General features: G+C 47.4%; 2 protein-coding genes across 7 annotated transcripts in view; one reads left to right on the top strand and one right to left on the bottom strand.

Moving 5' to 3' along the window:
- Nucleotides 1–1381: 1381 nt before the first annotated feature.
- Nucleotides 1382–26938, bottom strand: LOC114018016 (caskin-1-like). 6 transcript variants are annotated; one of them, XR_008730348.1, is made up of 4 exons: nt 26809–26938; nt 17984–18124; nt 12436–12504; nt 1382–5593 (listed from the first exon to the last, which is right to left on the bottom strand). XR_008730348.1 is itself a non-coding variant. In XM_055699671.1 (3 exons), the coding sequence occupies exons 1-3, from the start codon at nt 26321–26323 to the stop codon at nt 16742–16744; spliced, it is 981 nt and encodes a 326-aa protein (XP_055555646.1). In that variant the 3' UTR covers nt 15333–16741. The 6 variants fall into 6 exon arrangements, 2 of the variants coding, with proteins under 2 accessions (XP_055555646.1, XP_055555645.1); XR_008730346.1 differs by lacking the exon at nt 26809–26938 and adding an exon at nt 25502–26323 and having other exon boundaries at nt 1382–8646; XR_008730345.1 differs by lacking the exon at nt 26809–26938 and adding an exon at nt 25502–26323.
- Nucleotides 26424–27706, top strand: part of RNF38 (ring finger protein 38) — a 112146-nt gene continuing 110863 nt past the window's right edge. The window contains exon 1 of the mRNA XM_055699668.1: nt 26424–26952. Within this exon, the coding sequence (XP_055555643.1) occupies nt 26424–26952 (529 nt within the window). The remainder of the gene's footprint in view (nt 26953–27706) is intronic.

The raw sequence follows: 27706 nt of genomic DNA, 5'->3' as shown, positions 1-27706 counted from the left end.
GACACAAGAAATGAAAGGCAGGTATTGCTGGTCATGTTTAGGCTGATGCTAGGTTTTCACCCAGGTTCCCAGACAGGCAACCATAGTTGTGATCCTGTCCCAGGCTAGGTCATGGCTCAGGCATTCATCAGTCCTTGCCCTTCTCTCCTGCTTGCCCATGACTCAGTTCAGTGCAAAACACCGTGTGAGTTCATGCACCTAGTGGTCCCACGGCGTTCTCCACAAAATACCTAATACAAGTGAAGGAGGTTCTTTGGTCCCAACTCATTAACGTCTGATTTCAAAGGCAGGCCTATCTTCAGGAATCTTTTGGTTATACTGCATAAATAAATAAAACAGCCAGAATCAGACATGTGAGTGACCTCATGATAGGAACTCAATGTATAGTTGGCAGTTTGGCTTTGAGACAGTTGGAACAAATGAGCTGTTCAGGTCACAAGCCCTTTGTTGAGCACCAGCAGATCTTTTTGTTCAGGAAATGCTTCACAAAAGAAACACCCCTACAGGATGGATCGGCTGATAGGAAGCTCATCACAAGCAGTGAGCTCAGCAAACTAGAGGAAAGGTAATTCCAGCAGGGGAAGATCTTGACCATTGACTCATTGACCACCAACTCGAGAAACCTCCCAGACCCAAAAGAATTTGAGAATGAACATGCAAACTAATATGAGACGTGAGAGAAATATTTGACAAATGTCAAACGGAGTACTAAGTAATGAAGGAGTTGAGTAACTTGTAAGCAATGAAGGCTGATGTCTTTTTATGGTGAACTGTATAAATAGTGTAAAGTTATGACTATTGAAGAGCTAGGCATTTGTGAGTGACCACTTAGCTCCCTACATGGTGCAAACTAGAATAAAATAAGGAATACCTCGACTTGGTGCGTGAATTGATGCTGCACACCGGTTGACAAACCCACCTACGAGACAACACTCATCCTTTCTCTCACCCCTCCCCACTGCACACTGGGATGATCAGTCTCTCTGCCCTGTCTGTTGCCCTACATAAGCCCATGGCCCTTCTTGCCGCAGACAGCTGCTGTCAGGCCTCCTTAAGGCTTGAAGCAGGGTGATTTGCAGTCATGCATTGTAATGACTGGGCCACTCAGCTGTTTCATGAGATGAGCTTTTTTCTGCAGGAATTTTAACTGATGCAAGCACCAACCCTTTCCCAACACAGCTTATTCAGGACTACATCACTTGCTTTTTCTTTTCTGTCTCCTGGGCAGCATGCTGGGAGACACTGCTCCTGAAGCAGGCGTTGTGGTGATACAAAGATCGGCAGCATCCAAACCTCCTTGCTTTCTAATCTTGCTGAAGTGGGGGGCTAGGTGCAGCTGGGTAAGGAGTCCAGTATAATAAAACTCAATAACAGCAGACTGTTACTAAGCAAGACATTCTTTATTGCAGCGCTGTGGCAGCACTGAGAATAGCTCTACCATAGGTGCTCCAACAATCTGGCAAACTTTTAGAGACTATATACCATGAAGTTACACATATTCATAAGATTTCCAACAACTCATTTACATATGCATGAGATTTCCTGGAACTCATCAATATATGTATATGTATGGTCTGCATGCACAGTCATCTTCCCTGGTGGTCTTTGGGTGGTTGTCAGGGTCTTCAGGTGAAGGCCTGTAGTCTTCTTCACGGCGCCCACCAATTGACCTTTACTTCTGCAAACTCAGTTCTGGGATCCTTCGAGGCTACTGTTGCCATTCTCTTGTAACTTTCTTATCTCTGTGGTCTGGTCTATCCGTTCTGAAGATTGAGTTCTCTGCCATGAAATTATCTCAGTCCTCCCTTATTTTACACCCATTACTTATCTTACAACCATCCAGAACCTCTTTTGTTGAACTAAGTATCCAAGGTACTCACAACATCTTCCTTGTTTTCAGGGCCTTAGTCCTTTCAGTGAGTGAGTCTGATGTCTCTCCTGGCATGACAAATGTAAAACACCAACTGAGTTCTCCTCTCTCCAATCTCCACATCCAATTGTCAACTCCTCTTTGATTTCATCTTTACGGAAAGTCTTCTGCCCATTGCAGACACTCCACAATCTCTTTTGTTATCTTATGCAATCTGCCTTCAGAGTCCCTGAAGATGTATATGCTTATTGATCCACAAATGAGAACCGATGCTTGTGAATATTTGCTCCTCACTGTCTGGATATATTACTTTTTCAGTCACAAAACCCCTTACACAAGCATATACCCTCCCCAGTTCTGCCTCATGCAGACCTCTAGTCATAAAGTTACAACAATACCTTGCCCTGCACTGTCGCTCCCTCTAGCCTGGTGCAAATCAGGACTTCTAACAAAATTCTGAGGGGTGGGAATTGTTTTTTCTCTTTTCACACCAGCCACTATCAAACTATGCTGCTTATAAGAAGTGATAATAAAGTCACAAATTACATTTTGTTTTAGTTACTGAATGATGAGTTTGAGTCTTCCAATATGTCTCATTCATCTGCCCAGCCGAGTGGCTTTCAAAGTGCTCAGTGGAAAAGCAGACCAATAACTTAGTCAACATGTAGATAGTAATTCCAACTGCCTCAGGCAAAGAGGCATTGGTTTGACCAAATCCATCCAGAAAATCTACTATTCTGAGAGAGATATGGCAGGGCTGTACTGGCCAGGAGGGAAATGCAACCTCAGTTAAAGAGAAATTACAATACAAATTATATCTGAAGCATGACAGCCAGTGAGGGATTCTCCTCAGATTCCTGCCCCGCTTCCTTTAATCAAGCTATAAGAAGCATCCTGCTTGTAGGATTGTGTCATTGGAGTGATCAGGGGCACTTTTGGTAAACAGAGATGGGGCTGCGGGATTAACCCAATGCGGGGCTGAGGCACCCCATGCCAACATTCACACGATGGGTGAAGGTGCAAGGGTATATTAGGATTCAGCTCATGCTGCATCTTTGCAGACCCCTTGCAGAACCACTCATGACAACAGGACTCTGTTTTTTTATTAAATCTCTTTGTAATTAAACAAAACATGTTTAATTCGCCCCAAGAAGTACAACAAAACCAGCATACCTGTTTATTTATAAGTACTATAAAATTCTGCTTGCCTGAATACAACAAGAATCAAGAATCAGCTTGATTGCTCAGATGTTGGTCATTACTTTACCCCAGTCCTCTTTTAGCTTATTCCTTTGTATTCCTTGTCAAGCATACTCTGGAATTGTCTAGGGTTTCTCTGCACCCTCTTTCCTTTTGCATCCACAAAGAGGTTTTTTCTTAGTCTCGCACTAGATGTGTTACCAAAAATCGTAACCAGGAAAACTCTCCAAACCAAATGACAGTCCTAGAAAGCCGACACTGGTTTGTTGCAGAGCTGCGTGCATGGGGGATCTTTACTCCTAACATGCTCACCAAGTTACTTGAGGCCACACATTATATACAGCAGAGTACTTGCACATTATTAGTACAGGAAATACTAATTTTCATTTACACACAGAGTTGGGTACAAGTTTCTCTCTTCTAATGCAAACTAGCGCACAGCCTCAGGTAGCATGGCTGGAAGTTTTCTGGAGGTTTTTCCCAGCTATTCAGGCTGCCCAAGCAGAGGTTTGCCCTCTCTCAGCAGGGCGGAGGGAGCAGGTTGCAATCTCCCACTACCACTATTATCTTTGTTCTGCTTTCAACTAATTTTCTGTAGATTGCAACACCTTATCAGATTGTCTCCTCTTGTGGCCAGAACCTTCTCACTTGGGGGCTTCTTTCTGCATAATTTAGATAGCAGTGCTATCATGACCAGTTCTCTCTTTCCCAAGGTTGACTCCCCTGGTCAGAAGTCCTTTCATTCATCAGTTTTGATGGCTTGAGAGGGTGGGTACTTGGGAGAGTGGGTCATTTAAGGACTTGAGAGGGTGGGTCAGCTTGACCTAAACTTTGTGCACATTCTTGTTTACACACCATTATACCCATCCACCAAGCACCAGCAGGAACATAAATCAACCCACTGGAATTAATTTTCTTAGAGAATGTCCCTATCAGTTCCAGAAGGTGGTGAGGTCATCTGAACTCCTTTATCACACCAAGATTTCAAATTTCATTTTGAAATGCTTTCCAAGTACAAATGCCTCTGACTCTGCCTCGGCCCTCACTCAACTCCACAGCAGATGCGTATATATTAGTCATAATACCTGAATTTGACCTGCTCTTGCTAATGGGCATTTTTTCATTTATAAATAAAAAAGCCTTGGAAGACTAGTAGGTAAAATGAGCAATGGCAGTCTTTGCCGCTCATCCTAGGCTTCCTTCTCTGTACAAACGGACATTTGCATGTGAATGCAAATACGGGTATCAGGGTCTAACTGTAGAAAAGAAGGAAGCTCAGTGCAGGTTCTCCATTACCGCAGCAGGATGTTCTCACTCCATTTGGCAGAACCCTTTCTCAATGACTTATCTTCACCAAACTGATGCAGCAAGTGAAAGCAAAAAAATGCATGTGTATGAGTGAGATACTGTAGATCTGTCAAGCAAGGAGATAAATGTCACAGTGTAATCAGTGCCTCTGTAGGTGTGCTTTCTGATTTTAGTGGATGAATGGTTAATTTCTTTACTACTTGCTAATATGCCTAAGTGAAATGCAGCCTCCAGAGGTACTGAGAATCAAAGCTTGTCAATTCTGAATGTCCTTATTTTATAGACATCTTGTAAATTCTCTCTATGCCTTAGAACCACACAGTCACCAATGATAGTTTCTGTCATTTAAAAACACTTTTTTAATTTCTGATTTATTTTCTCCAGGAAACTTCAGCCTAGGATAGGAGAAATTACTTCAGTGTGCAGCTGTTGAGAATGTGTATACAAAGCCTGTGAAAGATAAAATAAAGCAAACAATAAATTCTGTTACCTAGACAAAAAAGTGCTAATGTTCTGCTGATGCTATAGCTCCAAGTGTATTAGTCTAGCCAGCCCTTTTCTCCCCGTGGAACTCAACTTTAGTTACTATGATTGACAATCCCTCTATTCCTAGTCAAATGGCTGTTTTTTCTCCCTCCTTTCCTGTACCTTTCTGTCCTTTGGGGAACACAGAGTATTTAAAGGCACCTTGTGATATAAAATTGAAAAATGACCACAGTGAAAGACTCCATGCTGAATACTTCTTTTAACTGCACTGTGAACCCCTGTCAGTGAGTAAGTAAATATAAACCTAGCTTTAAGAGGAGTCCTTATAGGTCTTGAGTTGGTTCTACATACATTTCTGATACACTATGATGCAATATCTGGGAAAGACATATGGCAAGAAGTTTGCCCAAAGTACACTGGTAGCCATGCTTCAACACAGGCTAGTAACAATAGCTATTTACTTTGCCATGTGTGACATATACGCACATTTCAGATGTATGTCTGTGAGCTGAGTACACCAATGTGGATAGTACTACCTTGCCCACAGGGAGTGTAGATCCACATGGAATGTCTCTGCAGTGTTTCCAGCAAGGAGACCTTTCAGATGAGCTTTGGGAACTTACAGCTATGTCAGGTGCTCTGTGAGTGCCAAGACATCCAGCAAGGCATCCCTGAAGCTTCTGAGCATCTTGGATGCACAGGACAGCTGATCATACCCAGAGGTTAAACCTGCAAAAAGTGGTTGCCTGCATTCAGCTGGCTGGTAACATCTGCTGTAACGTAGCAGGATATAAGAGAAGGGCAAGAACACAAGAGACCGTGCTGCACAGAACATGAGGGCAAACTGAGTTCCAGGGAAAGTGCAGGTGGTATGCTGGTGAGTGGGAAGCCTAGCTTCAGGAAAGGAGGTAAATTTGGACACAAATGCAGGCTTTACAGCAGACTACAAATCCTCTCCTATACTCAATCTGGCATCTAGTAGGAGGAGAGCTTAAATTTTCAGTCTGTGTTTTCCTTAGAAGACCTAACCTAAGCTGTGCAGTGGGATCGCAATCATTGCTGTCTCTTATGAGTCTGCCAGTCTCTCCTCTTCACAGTCAGAAAGAACAAAAGAGCTCTCCATAAGAAATATTTATCTCCCTGTTGGCAGGATGAGCAGAGGTTGCCCTTTTTTTCTGTGCTAGCAGAAATTAAGATGGGGCAGAACACTGGAAAAGTAGTTAATGAGTCTAGAAATAATTTGTCTCCTTGCCCATCTGAATCTTCTTTTGATCATCTCACACATACTCCTGCATATGAGTAAAGTTGTGTCTCATAACCTCAGTCTTGTAGTTTAGACTCAATCACATGGGGTATCATCCCATGTAGAGGCATACGAGTCACCTGGGTACATGTGAGCAAAAGAGGGTTCTGTTGCTGCATGGAAACGCTCTGCAAACTGAGTATGCTGTAACCATATTCAGGGGTCTCACCAATGACCCTGAGAGACATGAAAGCCACTCGTTGCCACCCTGTGCGGACAATGCAGTCTGTGATAGCTTTATGTGCCAGTGGCGTAGTTCCTTTGAAGGGTCAAATAGCCCCCACCCTGATGACAGAAGGCTCCTGACCTACTGGAGCTGCTAAGCCACTGTGTCACTGCTGTGCTGTTACTGCCTATGCAACAGCTTCACAGCATGGACACCCCACAGTGTCCTTCCTAGCCTGAGCAGATGTGGGGCTGTACTGCAGCTGTCTGAACACTGCAGGTCCCCCGGCTGGGACAGACTGTTACTAGCACACAGCTGGGAGACAAGGTTTTGTTCTGTGCCTGTTTTAACCGCATGCTTGGGCTGTGCTGCATCTTCTCCATCATCTAGCCTGAGACATGCAGAAGACCTCTGAGAAAGGAAGGCCTCCCCTTACACTTCCCATATACGAAGGGTAAGAGCAGCAATACAGAGCCCAAGGCTTTATCAACCCTCTGGGTAAGGGGAGAGTGAGTGAGCAGCTGTGCGGTGCTTGGTTGCTGCCAGGGTTAAACCACGACATAATTTCTTCAGCACACTGTATGCATGCGGGCAGCTAGCTAGTCTGAGGTGCTGCTTTTCACTGGCTGCTGAAACACACATCAGAGTGTCCTGGATGCTTCCCATATATACCATAATACCTATCATGACCCCACCCAGCAGGCAAAATTGTCTTTGCTGTAAAGTTGATGGTGATAGAGCCATTGACAGGAACAGAGCCACTGGCTGTTTTGCATGAATAAAGATGTTGTTTTTCATATGGATCAGTCTGGGTGCACAGACCTTAGAAAAGACAATTTTTTATTTGTGCTGTTCAGATCACGAAGACCAGGGATCAGTGCTGCATTATTTGGCTCCTTAATTTACAAACTCTTTACAGTCAGAGTTAACTTCATTGGCTATAAGGACCATTGCCAGTAATTAAGACTAGTATTTTACAAGTCCTTACTTTACTTTCACTACAACAAAACACAGCTTTGTGGAGGGAATTGCATCTTTCAGAAGTTTCATACAGTATATCTTGATTGATGTGTGCTGTCCCAGCAACCTTTGTCTCATCATTTGATTCAGGAATGGCCCCTGCTGCTTTTCCTATTGCTGGTGATCCCAAGTTGTTTTTTGAAAGAAAGATGGGGTACCTATCAGCCCATAAAGACCCTAACAGTGTCCAACTTTAAAAAAATCCTGAGCTGCACTCCTTGAAAATCTGATATTGGAAATTGTCTCAGGTTAGGCATTACAGAGTTGCCCCCAAACTGCTGTTTTTGGAAGCATATCAGGCAGTGTTCGTTTCCTCCAACACCCTTCTCTCCATGCCTTGCATACTGGCTGCACATTCATACTGTAAATCACTTTTGATGTAAAAGCTTGAACTTCCTTCTTCATTTCACACCATGCTTTCTGCAGCTAAGGAGCAAAGAATCCAAGTCTAATGATATCATAACTACCATTAATCAGCTTTTCCTTACTGTGTTATTTTCCACCCTGTTCCTCTCCTATCCTTGAAAAGTCTCACCTTCTTTGTCTTTATCTAGAATCTGTAGTCTGTAATGCTGCTTCCATTACACTGAGAATACAAACATGAAGGAAACTTAGAGAACAGGAGCAAATGGAAATGGGGGAAAAAAGGTAGGCAAGCATAGCCATAGCCATACCACCGTGGTTGGCAGCTGCACCCAGCTCTCAGTAAGATGTTGCAAATCAGCTGTAAGGGGCTACACTGAATACATTCCCAATGCTTTCCCCATGTGGCTGCTGACCGGGACAGTTCAGAGGTCTTCATAAGCACAGTGCCCTTCAGAGCCAGGGTTTACTTCAGCATCACCCATTTCCAAATAGAAATGAAATAGAGCAACATCTACTTGACACCATCTGGGAAGGATTTTGCTGGTCCTGGCATTTGGTCCTGGCAGAGATTTCTTTCCTAGGAGGAAAATACTGAATGCAATGCTCTATTAAGTTCACCTGAGACCAGTTTTTGCTGCCCCTTTGCAGATAAGTCCTTCATTCCATGTAATATGATGATAGTCAGCCTTTGCAAAAGCGCAGATGTAACTCCATCCAAAACTATGGAGTTGTGAAGGGGGCAATAAAAACAAGTGTATTGAAACAATCCAAATAATTGTTGACTCCAAAGTATGAAGCAACCCCAGATCACTGGCACAAATACTGTAATAGACTAGAAAGGAAAAAAAACACAGCTTCTGAGAGGGCACTTCCAAGGACTGAAGACTGCAGAAATACTTGCTGGTGTGACAGGAGAAATCCAGAGACCTTGAGGATTAGATATGCAGTATTCAGAAAACGCAAGAAGATCTCATCTTAATAGAAAACTGAGATATGGGAAGTAGAGGAGGTCCCAAAAGAGGGAAAAAAGGACATGAAAAACAACATAATTAGATTTTATGTTGGCAGCCAAATAAACTTATGGGCTAGGGGAACTTGTCAATTGTACATCACCAGCACAGCAAAATGTTCATCCTGACAGAGGTCTCTGGCTACTGCTGTGTATTACAATTGCAATGTAATAACCTTCACAATGATCTGAAGAAATGAGAAAGTGAGGGTCTCATAGCTGTGGAGAAACAAGACTCTGCTTTGCTGTAAGCTCAAAGCACATGAAGGGAGTTTTTGAAGAGCAGCACTGTCTAGGTGGGAGATACAAGGTCAGGGATTCAGAGCCGTTCAGATGACATGGGACAATCTAATATCAGAACAGAAGAATTAACAACATTTCCTCCTTAAAAATAATTCAAAGCTCCTTGTGTGCCTGGGATGTTGAGAATACCACACCAAGGGAAGGAAGAGAGACATGGCCGGATCTCTGGCTCCATGGCACAGTTAAGGGAGCTTTGCTGTCATTTAAATGGAGAAGATCTCTGATTGTGACCTTCCCTCTCTTGATGACATTTCATTTAAATTAGTCATCCAAGTGGGGATAAAAGACTGGACAGGTAGAATTGAAGAGAACAGAAAAGAGGACAGAAGTGAGATCTTTAGGTTTAGCTATATGCAAGTCCTTAGTAATACCAGTGAGGGCTGTCATGGTAGAATGACCAAAAATAAAGCCAGACTATGAAAAAACAAAGCCAGGACACAAAGCAGAGCCATGGAGAATGTGATAATACACAGGGTCATCTCCAGAGACAGAAACAGCAAGAGCACAGATGTCTGTGGTCCTGTGGAGTAAGACCATAGCAAGTTGAAGAGAACATCTGAGACTAGGAGGAGACAAAGGGAGGTATCAATAAACGCTGGAACACAAGGAGGAAAAGAAAATTACTGATGATGTCGGCACCATAAATGCACATAGCGCTGCTGAATTCCATAATTCCATGGAGCTCTAGTAATTTACCCCAGATGAAGTGCTGGCCTGAAAGTCAAAAACTTTACATTGCACTCATCATAATACAGACTGAGACAGCTCCAAGTAAAGAAGATGAATGAATGGTGAGGACAGGAGAGAGAAGGATGGAAAGCTGAGAATCAGATGAAGATTCTAATCCTATCATGCTTTCAGAGTACGCATGGTGAGAAAAATATCTATTAAACTTGGTGTGCAAAAGAGTTATTCATTGTCTGTCAAATGAAACTCCATGAATTACTGTGCATTTTGTGCTTCACTTAAAGGTAAATGCACTCAAGGACCATTTCTGTATTATTACTGCATTACAAGGCAAACTATTACCCTTTAAAACATTGGTCTGAAGTCCATTTACAGTAGAAGGTAGTGTGGCAGGCACCCTGGGTGAAGCATACACAGCAACACATTCAGCCCAGGAGTTGACTGAGTATTCTGCTACCTGCCAAGCCAGGGTATTTGTGACTTGCTATAAGCGGGCATAAGACATTACAAAAAGAAATAAATAAAAAATTTAAAAAGATCTGTCCAGTTGCGTTGCTGTAAATACTTCAACCCTACTCCATTTTGCACAGCTGGCTCCTGTGTTCCATCAAAACAAAACCGAACAAAACAAAAAAGCTTTTCCCCATGTTTCCAAGCTCCAAACAAGGCACCTGGGAAATAAACACAAATAAATTTACACACTTAAGTCAGTGTTTCAGACAAAAAAAGGAGGCTTTTCAGAAAACTAGTTTTGTTTCAGCAAAGCCTTATTCCAATACCTTTGCTAAAGCGTCGAGGAGCAGAGAGACCCTGGAATTCAGTGCTGGGGCCAACCTTTGCATTTGCACAAGCTCCCTGGAAGGGGCTGAGCTCTGAGGGTGTGTGGTGCTGTGTTGGGAAAGTCTGTCCTGGCCATGCTACCCAAGCAGGCTGCCTTTCTTTCCTGCTGTTGTCATCACTCCTCATGTGTTTGCCTGGGATGCTGGGCTTCTGTTCCCAGACTCTAAATGTAGCTACTGCAAACCTGAAGCACAGGGAGGCAAATTAAAATAAAAATGCTCCATTCCTGGTTTGTTCCCTGCTGCTTGACTGCTTTGTCCCTTTCAGTTGAATCTTTGCTGTTTACTAAATTCAGGTTCATAGTCGCAGCTGGATCTCTGTTCCACTCCTTTTCATGTACACAGCTGCTGCCTTTGAAGACAAAGGGTGATCCTAAACAAGATGAGCAGTTGAACCTGGTGTTTAGGTTTTCAGCTGGAATGAGGCTTCAGTGCAAGCTGCTGACCCTCTCATATTTTGCACTGAGGACATACACCTCAACTAAGCCACTTCACTATTGAGGTCCAGATCTCTCTGCAAACGATCAGCAGAACAAATCCACAATTCAGTAGGAAAAATTCTTCAGAAGCATATGGTACTGTGTAATGCACCCACAGAAGTCCTAGAAGAACACAAGAGCAGTACCTCTGAGGACAAAATAAGCTGAGTGTACATTTTCTCCATGGTTGTTCATTAAAAACCAAAGCCATCCAGGATGATCATGTCTGTGCATTACAACTCAAAATCATTCAATAGACATTTTAAAGCCTGCAGCTACTGATGTGTTCCTGTCTAATCTGGGGAACCTTCCAAACGCATGGTTGCTCTATGCTCAAACCTGCAGAACAGCCATGAAGGACTTTGACCACAACCTGGTCTGGTACAGTGCAGAAACCCAGCAGTTGATAATGCTGTCCATACGGTGGATGGTACAGCCCAGACAGAGGCTGCTAACTAAGCACTTGGAATTTGCTGAAAATGTGTGAACAGGTCTCAGAACTGCAAGAGTGCCATTACAGCATCACTGATTGCACTGCTGATTAATGGCCCATGCTTCCATGGCGTTTGTATCATTTTTTTAGAGATTTATCAATTGGCCTTGACATGGAAGAATACACTTGACAGTGGTCTGTTGAGGTCATCTGCTTTAGCTGTGGGAGGTTTGAGGGGAAGAAAAATATATGGGAGCTACCCAGCTGAGTCAGACCCAGGCCTATCCTGTCAAATTACCATCTTCTAACTGCAAAAAATGAGGGAAAGAGCATGGGTTCTCTGTAACTTTAATCTAATTTGCTAACATAACAGAAAATCAGAAAATCAGTCCTACTTCCTACTCAGCTGCTTGGATTCACACTATTAAAGCAATAATCCTGAAGTTTATGTTACTCTTCTGAAGTTCAGGTTCTAAAGCAGAGAAGTGTCAAAGTGCTACAGGTTTCAGCGCATCAGGTGCTGCAAGCTTTTCTTCCCTATCAAAACTGCAAAGAGAGTGCATAGAGCCACATAGGGCTCAAATGGTGCTACAATTGCTATTGCTGAGATAGCACTTTTCCCAGCTCTACATTCCAGCTCCCAGGAAGGCAGCAGGGTCGTTGGAGCACAGCTTGTTCTGTCAGTGTCAGTGGAGGAATGTTCCCTCAACTCTGCCTCACCAATGATACAAAAAGAAAGCATGTCCATGAGCTGACTACGTTTTCCAACTGGAGTCTGTCATGGTGTAAGCTCAGTAGGCAACTAAGCAGCACAGCTGCTTGCTCACTCTCACTGCAGTCGGATGGGGGAGAGGATCAGAAGAGTAAAAGTGAGAAAACTCGTGGGTTGAGATAAAGACAGTTTAATAGGTAAAGCAAAATCCAGCAAGTTTTGCAAGCTAAAGCAAAAACAAGGAATTCACTCACCACTCCCCATGGGCAGGCAGGTGTTCAGCCATCCCCAGCAAAGCAGGGCTCCACAATGCGTAATGGTTACTTGGGAAGACAAACACCGTAACTCCAAACATCCCCCCCTCCTCCTTCTTTCCCCAGATTTTTACTGTTGAGCGATATGTCATATGGTGTAGAATATCCCTTTGGTCAGGTGGGGTCACCTGTCCTGGCTGTGTCCCCTCCCAGCTCCTTGTGCACTCCCAGCCTGCTTGCTGGCAGGGCCACAAGAGAAGCAAAAAAGGTTTTAACTCTATAAGCACTGCTCAGCAATAACTAAAATATTCCTGCATTACCTACACTGTTTTCAGCACAAATCCAAAACATAGCCCCATATGAGCTACCATGACGAAAATTAACTCTATCCCAGCCAAAATCAGCACAAGGTCCCTGGGTCTGACAGTCACCATCGAGCAATAATGCTTGTAAGGAAAGTCAGCTGTTTCACAGTACAGACATTGGCATCCCCTGAGGTCAGAGGTATAATTCACATTATTGCTTTGGCTTGGAGCCTCCCTGCTGGTTCACAGCACGGTTGGGATGGAGAGGACACTGTATGCAGGGGAAATACACGGGCCTTATATGCATAAAATAGTAGCCTTCAGCTCAAACTGGAGTCTGGACAGCTCATGGGGCTCATAGGAGGTACAGAGCCTTTCAGCTCCAGGTTCATCTACCATCTGCCTGAATGAAATTAACATGTGGTCTTAGGCTCTGATTGCATACCACTAGAATCAATGTAGCTCCACTGTGAGAAGGCACAGAGGTCCAGCTCCTGGTAGAGAGCTATCCACAGCAGGCACAAACATGCGTAGTCTGTGCGCTGCTGATAATCAAGCATGACAGCTCCCCACCACCAATGCAGGGTGACATCAGTCCTCACCAGGCATCTTTCAGTATCTGGAAACCTTGCATACAAAAACCTTCATAAGTCCTTATGAAACATACTAATAAAGTGAAGATAATCCTGTTTAACTTAAGAGCTACTTCTCATCCTCATTAAACTACTTAACAGAGTAAAGGCCAAATGATTCAAATCAAACATACGCTATAGTAACATTAGCTCAGTACTCCTACGGAGTGGTACTGTACTCCTAAATGTCATTGCCTTTCAGGGGAATGGATCTTCACAAATCTGAGTTATTTTCATCTTACTTATTAAACACTATAACAGTATGAGATCTCCATAAAATTAGATTAATATTTCCACTAATATTGATAACTATGGCAAACTGGAGATGAGTCCTCATGTTCTGAATATATTCTACCTAATTGAAGAGGTGACCTTTATACTCACATAAATGTTACTGTAATGAGGTATGGATGTTATTAAAAAATAACAAACTACCACAATTTTTTAAAAGAGTGTCTTCCTACTTCCCCTCATTCCCTTCTCCTATAAAACCAGGTTCTTTGTATCTGGCTGCTGTGTTAGTTAATATAATGAACAATGCTACTAAAAGTTAGGGAAGAGATACTGAACTTTGTGCTCTGGGACAGAGTCTCTGTCTTTTAGAGATAAGCATCAGACCTGGTGGGATGATTCTCACCCTTGCTACAGTTGGTGCTGAGCAGTGTCCAAAAAAGGACTCTAGACTAATGGGTCTCCAGCTGATGTACTCCTGCAGGCTTCACAAAGAACGTGGGCTACTCCTGATTGCACTCTACATCCTCCTGCAGAGTGGAGTCCCCTAGCGGGGGGAAAACTTGGTGGACCAGACTTCATGAGTGGTGGCCTGAAATCACAGGGCCAAGGCCAGTGAAAACTTAGTTCCTGTCGCTCTCACATGCAAATTTCCAATTTTTTTTTGGACAAGGCCTTCTCTAAAAAGATGCTAAAGCACCGTTTTTATTATTAGATCCACTGACCAGGAATCTCATCCTTCTATGTATCTATCCAATACTTAGCACTGTTGGACACAACCGCGGTGTGTTCAGTGATCTCAGTGATGCATACATACTCACACTGAGGACAAGAAACTGCACAGGACTCTACTTCGCAGGCACTGCGACTACATGATGCTTCTATGGCTTACAGCTTTCTGGGGCATGGAGGGAAGAGAGACTTACAATTAGGTCACACCAGCAGGAAGTTACTCTGCCCATCTGCAGTCCTGCTGCTCTGGCTGAAAGGGTAAAGCAGTCCTGTCCATTTCTTCCACTTAGGCAGATCTAAGTAGAGCTTGCTAGAAGTCTCTTTTGTTGGAGGTTTTGTGGGAAGTTCTGTGCTTGCAGGAACCCTTATCCCAGTCACAAAGCCACTTTATGTAGATGCCTGTTGTCCATTTCAGCCTGGCAAGTGCTGCCCAGAGCACTTTCCAAACAGAACATACAGTCTTTCCAAGGTTAGCATGGTGGCAACAGACACATATTCCCCTGGCAGACACTGGGGACTTCTGGCATGCTGAGGAATGCCTGATATAAACGTGACATAAATCGTATTTACCTCTATCTTGCTTATTCCAGATGGCTGCTTACAATGAATTATGCTGAACACTGTTCTGGTGATAAATTCTTCCACAAAGGGAAAACCACCTCTGAACAGATCAGTGCCAGAATGAGAAAGACAGGTAGGACAGCTGGAGTAGTGTAGCTTGTAGAACAAGACAGAGAACTACAGATTAGGTAGTGGCTATATCTGAACACATCCGGTGCTCATACAAGCCCTAGATCAGCAAAATCAGAGGATGTTGGTGGGCACTGGGGAGCAGACTGCCACCTTCTCAGGAATGACCCTAACATGGTCTTATTAGAGATTTGTGGCCAGTACCAGGTTAGTCATTGTTTTAAGTAAATGTCTCACTAATGCCTGAAGACCAAGGTGTCCAGTGTCACAATCCGTTTGGATCTCTCAAATTTACATGACAATGTACTCTGCAAATAAAACTTTATTTTATGAGCTCGTTACGAAAGAAAACAAGCAAACATGACAAACAAGGGCTCAATCCCCTGTGACAGACTAGTCTAACATAAATTCATTAATTCATCACTTAAGTAATGAGGTTTCTAACACACAAGTTATCTAATTCATAAACGCAACTTGTAATTTGTAATTCGTGCACCTATGAGCAAAACAGTTACCTAGCTAATGGTGAGAGTGTTCATCCTTCCTCCCCCATCATAGTGCGGATGTCCCCAGTATCTCACCAGGAAGCACAAAAACTTCAGCAGTCCAGATGCTGTTGGATCTGCTTCAAAATCTTTTTGGGTAAACTGACATATTTGTACTTTTCAGCTTGGAAGTTTGGTCTGTGCCACTTCCATCATTTAGCAGATTCTGAAGAAACTGCCAGACAACCAATATGCAAGGATTATGGCTGCAGAAGACAGCAAGCTGCAGGTGAGAGGGGCTGCACAATGACCCTCAGCCCTTTCTGGCCATCATGCCCTGCCTATGTATTGCCCTCACTTTCACCTAATGGTGCTGCTCCCAGTACACATCGGGCCTTAGCATGAGCTGTGTGTTAGTCAAAATCTGAGCAGAGCTGAGTGAACAGTCTTACTCCACACCTTCACCTCAGTGAGTGGAGGTACTGTTACGCCTCTTGCCTCACTGGCATGGGGACAGGGAGAAAGTTTCCAGCACTTTCACTGCAGTCAGTCTTCACAGTTTGTAGTTAGATAACAGTTGACAGTACATGTTTTCAACATGGTGAGATAAGAGATGAACAGATAAACAAGCTCAATAAAAAAAATCTAATAATAAACAGAACACAATAATACAACAATCATAAGATGTAACATAAGATGTGATATCCCAGTTGCAGATGGTGCATATCCCATAAAAATGTCACACCAATGACATCCAGCAGTTCGTTCCATTTCTGTTGTGATTCTGCCAGTATATGCTTGATAGCAATAACCACTTGTTTTGTGTATGTAATAGCTTTTTCATATCTGGTTATTAAGGTTTCCAGTTCTTCAACTTGAGAGCATACTGTGTCCCATATTGGTCCTAACAGTACAGACCAAGTTGCAGGCCAGAATTTTATCAGCATTGATATGAGATTTTGGATATGTTGGACCTCACTGTCCATGTCGTGGCAAAAGTTACCAGCTTCTGTGGGTTTGCTTGCTTATGTGATAGAATGCCAGATTTTCCCAATGCAAGGTTAGCATGGTCTGAAACATGAAGCTGCCTATCTTTTCAGACGTTGTCAGCATTGTCTCCAGTAGCAACACCTCACCACAGAGGATATTTAACAAAAGTTCCCAGGGAATACTTAATATACTTTCTAGATGGATACTTTCCATAGTACACAGGTTGAATGACAGCTTTCACTTACTCATTTAACAGTTCCTAGGGAGCGAGAAAGAAGACTTAGGTCCTGGATCATATCCAAACCTCAGTAATGATCAAATTTCACTCCTACATTATCCAGTTTCCCTTATTCCTTTCACTCGACAATGTTGCAAAGTGACCCAGTGTTTTCTGAGTGGCAGGTGTTGGAATTCTCACTTGATCTCCTAGATACCACACCAAGGTGTTCAAAACATCCTGCTGGTGTTGGTTCAGCATGGAGGACTGCTCATTAAGAATATTAACTATTATCACTTCTACTGGGAACAGCTTCAGCGAGCAGTTCAGTGGCACTGTTCAAGTCCCCCTAATATACTGTTAGTTGCCACTTGTCCTTAGGTTTCTTTACTGGCAACACAGGAGAATTATTGGGGGAATGAGACTTGATAATGACTCCCCATTTCTCCAACTGGACCTGAAGAAAGAATAGGAACATACCCCTGCCACCCCAAATTGTGGTGATGGAAGGGGTTGCCTGTTTCAACGGTGGGAGGGAGCAAGCAGGCAGGACAGCACAGCCCCACTTACCTGCTGCTGCTCATGTGGAACACAAGGCAAAGTGAACAAGGCCGGGGTCTTGTGTCTTGCCACATAAGAGAGGTGCAGACCTCGAGTAAACTACCAATTTCCCTTCAACCTCCCCCTTCCTTCCTTCCCTTTCTACCAGCCACTGCATAGTTGTGTCTGCAACTAATGTAGCAAAGACAAAGCTAGGCTTTTAGCATTTAGCTAGGTCTAACCACTGTTTGCACTGTCCTGTGTGCTGTCTATAGACAGTGGGAACCAAAAGACCTACCAGGGGGAAGGGGAAGACACAGCACATGTGGACTCATCTGTCCCCAGGACAACTTTAACCATAAGACAATAGCCTCAGTCCCAAAGCAGGAGACATGATAGCTACAAAAATACAGCTGAAGTCTTCCTCTGGATTTGCAGCTGGTGCTAAAACCATAATAATCATGCATGTGCTGCAAACTACAGGAACCTGATGCTGTCAGTTCAGACTTTAATAGGTGTAATCTATATCCCTCTTTAACAATGAATAGCATTTTTGCTTTCTCAGGTAAAGATGAAAATGTAGCAAATACAGGTACATTCTCCAGTGTGGTAATGAAGAGAGGGAAGGGAAATCGCATGCTCTGCAGCTTAATTCCAACATTAATTCTGTAATTCTTACGAATTCTGTTCACCTCTATCACCTGGAATTCTGTTCACCTCTATCACCTGGATAAAGATAGTATCCTCAATGCAATCCAAGAGTCTCCTGGACAGTTTACAGCTTGCTGTGCTGCTTTTCCAGCAGATGTCAGGGTGGTTGCAGTCCTCCAGCGGAATCAGAGCCTGCAAGTGTGATCCTTCCTGTAGCTGAAGTAGGAACACTTAGTTAACATCCTCCCCTTGATCTGGTAGCCTGTTGTAAACACCAACCATGAGGCTTCCTTTTGTTGGTTTGGCTCCCACTTTTTAGCAATAAACTCTCAACCTGTTGATCGCTCTTTTACAATGACAGTTCTGTGCAATCAATCCATTTTTTACACCCATGGCAAACCCCTGCTTCTCCTTCCTTGCCTGATCTTTCTGTACAGAACAGAAAGAACAGCCACTGATTGCAGTGCTCCAGTCATGTGGCTCATCCCTCCACGTTTCAGTGATAGAGATCAGACCACAGCATTCTAGCTGCACAGTGGCTTCCAGCTCTTCCTGTTTGTTACCCGTGCTGCGTGCATTGGTACAGAGGCACTTCACCTGGGCTGTCAACTGTTTCAACTTTTCAGATGAACACAACTTAATTCTTTTGAGGCATTTCACAGGTGTTTCCCTGTTGGTTCCTGATATATCAGCAGCCCCTGGCTCTTTTCTGTTGCTCAAAACTCCATCCCCTTCCCTGCTAAACCTAGTTTAAAAGTTCGTAAGTCTGGTCAGCTTGTTGGCGAAGACCCTCTTGCCCCACTTGGTTGGGTGAATCCCATCAGCTTGTAACAGACCTGGCTTCCCCAAAGGTAGATCCATGATCATAGAAGCTAAAACCTTGAGAATGGCAGCAGCCATGTATTCACCTTTCAGCCTGTCTCCTCCTCCTTCCTGAACCCCTCCCTTCCTCTAACTGGGAGGATAGAGTAGACCACCACCTGTGCTCCAGGTCCACTAACATTCCTGTGAGGATATATAGTCCCCCCACTCCTTTGATCATTCTGAGTTGCTTCGCCACAGTATCATTAGACCCTATATGGAATAGTAGGAGCTGATAACGGAGATGATAACCTGTTGAGTTCACCAGGCTCAGCAGCCTCTCAGTGACATTTTCTTACCAGCCCCACAGGTCCCAGCTGGTCCAGCTTGATGCACACTGCAGGCACACAGCACTCACACACTTGTCCAACAGGTACCTCACACACATGCATGACCCCCAAAATAAATGGACTCTGCCCGACTGATAGCCCAGCCCAGACCTAAGGTCCCTCTGCTTGCCAGCTGGTGCAGCATCAAGATTGCCGCACTCCTCCCATGCACAGCAGACATGTACCTTTGGGAAGATACACTCATCCCTCCAGCAGCTGGCACCAGGCACACAGCCTGTGACCTGTGGTCCCACTCCAGCTGCCAGTGCTGAGCCCCTCACTCACACCAGTCCCCCCAGCAGCTGGTTTTCAGGATACAAACTGTACCCATCCCAGTGGCTGGAGGTTAAAAGACTCCCCTTGCTCCAGTCGCTGGCACTGAGACCCCCCAGTCACTCCAGTAGCCAACACCACAGGCCAGGGTTGCCCACAGCCTGGTCTGATCCCAGCAGCTGGCACCCACTCCCCTCACGCCGGTCCCCCCGCAGCTCCCCGCAGCTCGCACGGAGTCCTTGCAGCACTCACATGCACGGGACAGGGCACGAGGTTACGCAGAGGTAGTTAAGGACAGACAGGAGAGACCGTGGCCATCAGGCACAGGGTTCAGCCAGGCAAGTGCACTGACCAGCCAGTTTACAGGCAACTGGCCCGTCTTGTACCCTTGCCTGTCTACCCCACCTCTTTGTTCCTCCCTGCTCCCTCTTCCCCCACACATTGCCTCCTTGGCTGGCGTAGTCCCACTGACCCGCTCCAGCACCCTGGACCTTCAGGTGTGCATCCTTATCCATTGCAAAGTCCCAGGTTTGCCTGAGGTTTCTTGATGGCCCGTCAGCTGATGTGACTGACCCGGTTTGTTTCTGCTTGTTGGCTTCAGTAATGCTAACTGCTCAGATTTTATTAGACTCTGTGTTTTTCCTCCTCTATTTCCTTACCATGACAATTTTTCAAAGTCCTTAATCAGATAATCTAACTGAAAATATGGACATTCCCACACTTCACACTTGTTCCCAGTTAGTGTGACTGACCATGTTCATTCTCATCACCACTTCTCTTATCATTTGTCACTCAGGTTTACATCTCTGTACCTTCTGATTTACGGCTTCTTGACAAGATACCCTTAAAGGAATGGACACTCTCCTTCCACAGCTCTCAGTGTTCTTTCTATATATTTCATTTTCCATATTTGCCCCACCTATCTTTCAATCCAAGCAGCAAAGCAGTGTGATCCAAAAGTCTTTTTTCTGAAGAGCAGCAGACAGAATTAGTCCAAACAAAATGGGATTAGATGAAAGAAGAATGAGAGTGGGCCATAACAACATACTGTCCTGCGATCTGCAGCAAAAAAAGTCATGCCTACAAATGAGTTATGTTTGTCTTCTAACCACGTTGTGATTCGGAAAGACTTACGAGCTTTCTTTCTGGAAGAAATGTTCAAAAAAAGATTTCCCTTGTTTTTCCTATTAGTAGCTGAGGTTGTATGTAGTTTTTCTTGTCTGCTCTTGACAAATTTGTCAAGTCTGTTTAGCAGATGTGTGGCCTGGATACCACAGTGGCAGTCTGGCTCATTTTGTGGGCTGTATCTACACCTTTCTTATTTCAAAAAACCAAACTGTTTAAGGTCAATATGAAGAAAGAGGAAAACCCCACAAACCTATTAAACATCCGTGTATTGCATTCATGTCAACTTCAGAACATTTGTCTGCAAATACAACTAAGTAGCAATATTTCCCAAGAACTCCTCAGCCCACTTTAACACACACTCATAAGCCTGTTACAAAGGATGACATCCCTTATACGCTAGCACGAGATGGAATATATTTTAATCTTCAAACTCAAGCTAAGGTTGCTCTAGGCCTGCTCAATATTTAGGATATAAGAAGTAGAAGAGAATGTATCAAACATATAGCAACTGTATCTCATTGTGCTTCATCCTTTTAGAGGAAGTCTGGAACATTCACTTCCAAGACAACTCTGGTGGCTAGAAAGGCAGGGCATGGTCCATGTAGAGCTGCCAACTTTGAGACAGTGGGGAGAAAAGCAAGAGGCACGTGCCACTGAGATAGCATGTGGGATTCAGACTGTGTGTTGCTTTGCTGTATTTATTTGAGGGGCAAGCCATGGTTGGGGAAAGATTCTCATGAAAGTATGGACAGCTCTAGTTTGGTTGCTTTCTCAGCCTCCCAACTCTCTTGGCACTGTTGCCAAACCCTGTGCTCCCACAGTACTTGTGCATGAGCCTGCTGGTCAAGACGGCTTGTGTGAGGCAGCCTCTCCACTTGCCTGTTCAGGTAGAAACCACTCTTATTGTGCTTTGAGGCCCCTAATCCAAAGAACTTTGAACCTTGACTTCAGCATGGTCTTTGCACCGATTTAAGCTGCCCAGCAGGCCACTGACTCCTGTTTTGGCCCCTGCAGGTCAACAGAGAGTGGCAGCAGGGTGTGCATTCTGCTGCACCAAGGTGTGTGTGTCAGTATCATGCCAAGGCAGTGAACGCACTCCAGCCCTTAGCTTAGGTCACACTGGTCACTGTGTTTCTTCTTCTTATCAGTATAGTTCCTTCAGAAAGGTGAAGTCTGACAGGAAGGATGGTTCACCCATCTAAGACCCTTTTATCTGAAGCAGAGACAGTGATGAATGGGAAGTGCTGCAAAATTTTCTCATAAGGCTCTTGACTTTGAATGCACACCAGAGAATAGTTCCAGCCCCCTTAGCCATTTTGCCCTTATGAGTGGAAATCCGCTCTATCACTTCATGGTTACTGATGAACCGTTACTAGCTCATTAGTTATATGCTTCTGTTGATCCTAGGCACTGTCAGGGATGGCAGTGTTCCAAGCTCATTCTCCATCCTCAGGTGAAATTTAACTAGAAGCATATGGTGTGTGTTCAGGTGGCATCAAACTTGAGACATGGGATATGAGTTCTGTTACCAAGCTGTCACATCTGTGCAGGCAAAACACTGCATTTTTCCATGCCTTTGCTTCCCTTCCTCCTTCTTCTGCATATTTAGATTGCAAGATTTTTCAGGGCTATCGACATGTTTGTACAGCACCTAAGACAATGAGCTCTTGCAGTTGACTTGAGTTTTCTCTAGGCTGTCACAATGCAAAGCAAACCAAGAGAACCCATAGCATTTGACATTCCTTTATCTCTGAGGTCTACCACTTAGGGTATTTCCCTACTCCCATTTCACTAGCACCATCAAAGTCACTGTGAATACTGAAGTGTTTCTGCTCTCTCCATGTTCAGATACTGGTATAGTACATGAAGGGTGACAGATCGGTACTGATAAGATAGGAGGTAAGAAGTATGTAAGAACTGTCAACAATACAGCCAGTTCTTGTCACACACAGGCAAAGCCCTTCTCATTTCACATACATTCTGTGCTCCTGTTTGTGTAAAATAAGCAAGTGATTGTGCATACTCTTCAGCTATGAAGTGTGCTCAGCTTCATGATTTCCCTCTGCTCGCTGAGCTTTGCCCAGTGTGAGATGTTTGCAACTCAAATGGAAGCTACAGCAGAGTACAGAAGTGACTATTTGAGAGCTGGGAGCCTACCAACAGTGCAACTTCAAAGCAAGTAAATGCTGAGATGGAGTATGAAGAAGGAAATCAGAGGGCCCATCTCAAAGCTCTGAGATTTCTGTGTGCAGCCTCAGGAAAATGTTATTTTACTGCAGGAATAGAGAACCTCAATGTATTTTCACATATTAGAAATGCTAATGTTTGTTTCCAGAGAGATGTGTCCTATCTTTCGTCTTTTGTATTTCTCATTCTTCATTGAGGTGAGCAATGTCGCAGTGGCGGCTTCAACAACAGACCCACTCTAGGCCCTGTGGATCTAGTCCTTAGACAGATGTTAAGGCAGTAACTCCTATAGGAGAAACTTGGAATATGGCAGGACTGGCCTCCAGCCCACAAACGGCAACTTAGCCTACCCCTGCAGTAAGCAGCAGACAACAGCAGATGTAGAAAATGCAGCAGTCATCAAGGTGGCGCCAATGGAAATATCTTGTACGCCTCCTGTACTGTTGCACTCAACAATGAGAGTTTTAAGTCCTGTCAATTCCACGTGTCTTTCTCAACTACTTTAAAGACAAATTGACATCTGCAGGTAGCTGGATATGCATTTCCTCTACAAGAAATTTGCAGTTGAGGACACTTATTTACCTGTGGAGTGAAGAAAGCGCTTTTAAAATATGTATACCAGCTTTCTGTTGAGAGAGATGTCCTTTTACAAAATCTGACACAACTCCCTGCTGAATTAAGTTTTTTCAACTAATTACCATCTTGTCACTCTTACTTGCAGTAGATCTCTTTTCTATATGTTCGTCTCATAATCAGGCATTCAGCAGCACTGAAAGGGACAAAACAGACATAAAGGATTTTGGGTAAAAATCTTCCCATTGCAAAGTCTGGCTCACACCAAGCCTTTAACACCACTTCAGCTCTTACTAGCTTTTAAGAGGTGCCCTAGGCAGAGCAGAGGTTTAACTTACTCAATTTTTGATGAAACAGTATACCTATTATTACAGTGTTCCACACTAGACCATATGGCTGATTCCGGCAGACCATTTTGAGATATGGAAATGCAGACTCAAATTTTGTGTTACTTTTTAGGAAAATTAGTTAAGAGGTTGGAAGAAACAACCACTTCCAGTCTGCAAAAGAGTTTGCATCGGTGTCAGATGTTCCTGAAGTGATTGCTCTGACCCAAACCAGTGAGGTATGAATTCACCTGAAGTGAAAAGAAGTCTATAATACTGAGTGCAGTGGCTTTCTGACCATTGCAGTATTTCAAGTTCGTAAACTTTAAAACAAAATAAAAGACACAAGCCAGGAAAAAACCGCAACCACAAACACACTTGTAACTTTCCCCTGAATCTGTTTGATGTGAACTACCAAGGAGCTTAACTCTGGACATCCATCAGTGTATTTCTGTTTAGAAAAGTGAGTTAAGGTACCAGTTGTTTTAAACCCAAGGGAAAACCTTGGGTTTAAGTACCTGAAGACCTTAAGCAGAGCTGAAGAAGGCTTGTCTGTTTTCCAAATGTGGTAATTGCTCTAATAAGGTACTAGGCTAAAGGTATTACCTCTTCTTGTCCCACTTGAGTTAAAAGACACTTGGAAAAAACACCTGCATCTTGTAATGATCTTGAAAAGGCTTAATTTAAGTTTAGAACCAACAGGAAAATGGAACTCCTCAGCTCCAGAAGTAAATGAAGTGCAATGCACCAGAACTGTCAGGTTATGCGCCTGCAAGACTACTGACCCATACTGCACAAAACAACTTTTCTGAAATTCCAGATATCCTGTAATCTGAAGTGACATTAGGTTAATAGTTGAAGTAGTTTCATGCTGCAGAAATATCTCTTCTTATTTCTGGAAGACCGTCTGCGTGCAAAAAGAGTTAGAAAGATTGTTTTAGCTGAAGGACTAACACAATTTTACCCGCCTTTTCCTGTAGTATAAAATCCTCCAGTATTGAAACCCACAAGGTTTTGTAGGGCTCACAAAAAACGAAGTCTGTGCCACAGTGCAGTTATATGTATTATCTTCAGCATGGGAGCAGTTTTAAAGCACCATCCCCCCAAACGAGTGAGTGAAAAATGAATCATCATAAAGCAACAGTGGTTCTGTTCATCTCCTGTCATCTGTGTGCTGCCAGGAGCTTCATGCAGGCTGCATGTACTTGCCCCATAGCAGCACTGTGAAAGAGGTGCAGGCACCTCGGAAAAAGGGCGCAGCACATGTGATGGAAAAGTACTTCAGACCCTTGTGTGCTCCACAGGATCAGAAGAACAGGAGCTGCTGAGGCCGATTCCTGAACAAATAGGGGAAGGCGTTGCATGGCCTTAGGCAACTGCTGGGACACAAACCATGTCAGCTGTAGGATACAGGTCCCAGAGGTGCTGTCCCCTTGGGGGAGTCACGGTCACCTCTTCCCACACGGGTGAAAAGCTCAACTGACGGCGTGAGGGAAGAGGCTGGCGCAGCGGGGTAACGCCGGCCAGGGCACGGCTTTCCGACACCTCTCCCGCTCACGGCGCCGCAGGAGCTGGCACTGCCCCGACACGCAACACCAACCGCCCCCCCGCCGGCGCACGCAGATCTCACCGGGACAGCAGCCAGCGCGCCCCCGGGCAGCACAACTTGCCAAGTGGCGCTTTCGGTCGCGTATCGCTTCTCCCGCTATTTCACCCTTTCTGAAAGGCAAACCCCGCTGGCGGGGCTCGGCAGCCGCGGCCGCTCCCCTCAGCGCGGAGCCGCCCGCACCCGACCGCGACCGCCCCGGACCCTCTCGCTGCGCCGCCGCCCGCACCCGCGCACGGGCTGTCCCGAGCCACGCCCCCCGGCGACGAGGCCACCGCCCGCCGCGCTCCCGACACATCAAGGACTTTACCGACATCTCTGACTGGTCGAAGAAACCGGGAGGCGACCGCCCCGGCCGCGCCCCCCGCAGCGGACGGCGGGGTGGGGCTGTCCGCGCTGCCCGCAGCAGCCGGTAAAGGCCCGCCCCGCCCCCTCCTGGGCCGCCGCCACGCAGCGTCCGGGCGCCGCGGGGGGTCCAGCGCAGCCCCTGCAGTCGCCCGGCCGCCCGATCGATCGAATCGATCGCGGCCTTTGCCCCCTCCCCCGGGCCGTCGCCCCGTGCAGCTTCGCCGGGTGCGGGGAGGGGGTTGCAGAGCGGTGCAGCGCGGTGCGGAGGGCTGGCGGGCGGGCCCACCGCGGCGGCCCTGTGCCCGGCGGCCGGCAGCGGCGGAGCGCGAGGCGGGCCGAGGATGATTCCGGGCTCTGCGCGCAGGGTCTGCTCGGGGCGGGCCGAGCCCCGCTGGGCCCCGGGGGGCCCGGCCGACGGCGGCGCGGACCAACCGCCCCTCTCCCGCCCGCCCGCGGGGGGCGGCGGGGGCACCGCTGCGGAGCGGGGTGGCTGGGGCCGGGCCCGCGTGCTCTCCGCCGGCCGTCGTGCCTTGCGGCAGCGCCGTCGTGAGCGGGCGCGGGGAGGCGGCGGGCCGAGCGCTCCCGCCCGCCGGGCAGCCAGGGCCGGGCCGGGGCGGAGGGAGGAGGGAAGGAAGCAGGCGGGGAGAATCCTTCCTTCTCGGCAACGAGCTGGGCGGCGGCGGCGGCGGCGGTCTCTTCCCCGCATCGGCCGGCACGGCTCGGCACCGGCCTCGCTGCCCGGCCGAGGGCCGAGCCCCCGTTGGAGGCGACCCCCGTCGCCCATGCCGCCCACGTGGCCCCGCTGGCGCTAAGCGCCCCTCCGGGCGCGCGGCGAGGCTGCCCTCGGCAAGGCGGGCGTCGCCGGCCGGCCGCAGCGGGTAGCGATGCCGGTGGCCGCCCGCTCGGCGCACCGCGGGGCGCAGTCCGACGCCTGCTTCCTCGCCCCCGGCTGCTGGCAGGACCGCGGCGCCGCTCCGCGCGGCGAGGACGGCGGCGGCGAGCGGCCCCAGCCCCTTCGCCAGGCCGGCGAGGCGGGCCGGAACGGCAGATGGGTGGCTTCTTCCGCCGCCCCCTTCCTGCCTGCCTTCTCCTCCTCCCCTCCGCCGCCCCCCGCCTCCTCCGCTGCCTCCTCCCCCGCCGCCGAGCCTGCCGCCGCCGCCTCCGCCTCCCCCTCGGCCGCCTGCCTCCTGCCGGCACCCCTACGGACCCGCGCTCGCTCCTGCTCCGGCTTCCCCGGACTCGCCATGAGCGGCGGTCCCGGCCGCTTACCGCCGCCCCCCGCCCTCTGTCCGCCGCCGCCGCCCGTCCACGGGCCGAGCCTGCCGGAGCCGGGAGCGCGCAGCCAGGGCCGGGGCAGCCCCGCCGGCCACGGCGCACCCCGCGCCGCCCCGGGCGCCAGAGGCCCGCCGCCAGGTGAGCGGGGACGGGGCCCCGGGGGAGGGGGAGGGGGAGCAGCTCCGGGCGTCCCGCCCCCGCCCGACAGCGCAGCCGGCCCGGAGGGCCTCGAAGTTGCCGCCGCAGCGCCCGCTGTCGGGGCGGCCCCGGGGGTCCGTTCCCGCGTGGGGGCCGGGCAGCGGGACGGTACGGAGGAGAAACTCCCGCCGGCCACGAGCGAGGCGAGCGGCGGCGGCGGCTGCCAGCAGGCCGGGTGTCGCCCGCTCAGCCCGGGGGCTGCCGCGGGGCGCCTGGGGCCCCGGCGCGGCGGCGGCTTTCTCCCTGCCGGCGGGGATGCGGCGTTGCGGAGCGCGGGCGGCCCGCCGTGCCGGGGCCGAGGGTGTTGTCCTCGGCCGTCGTACCGCTGCCAGCGGCTCCCCGCCCTGCGTCCCCGCCCGCGGGCCTCCTGTGCAGCCGGAGGGCTTGCGGCGCTTGCTGGCCCTCGCGGCGAGGCCGTGGCGCGCCCCGGGCAGCGCCGGGCCCGGCCCGGCCGCTCCCCTTCCTGCCGCGGCCGCCGCCCGCAGCTGCCCTTGGGCCCCGCGGGGCGGGCGGGCGGCCCTGCGGCGTGTCCGTGCCGCTGGGGCGGGCGCCGCGCCTTGCGGCGGGCCGTGGTGCCGGTGCGCGGTTCGCGGCGGCAGGTCACCTCCAGCCCCGCGTGTGGCTCCGGGATGCTGTGAAGTCGGCCGCGCTGCCTGAGGCCTGAGGTGGTTGCCCCCCGAGGAACTGGCTTTGA

This window comes from Falco cherrug, chromosome Z (assembly GCF_023634085.1).
Source record: "Falco cherrug isolate bFalChe1 chromosome Z, bFalChe1.pri, whole genome shotgun sequence".
NCBI classification, from domain to species: Eukaryota; Metazoa; Chordata; class Aves; order Falconiformes; family Falconidae; genus Falco; species Falco cherrug.
Note: the sequence above shows the minus strand (reverse complement) of the source record. Positions and strands in the feature narration are given on the sequence as shown.

Coding starts and splice junctions, on each gene's coding strand:
- LOC114018016 (XM_055699670.1), bottom strand. CDS start 26,323: ATGGGCGACGGGGGTCGCCTCCAACGGGGGCTCGGCCCTCGGCCGGGC. Junction 18,125..25,501: donor TCGACCAGTCAGAGATGTCG/GTAAAGTCCTTG, acceptor TTCCTACTTCAG/CTACAGGAAGGATCACACTT.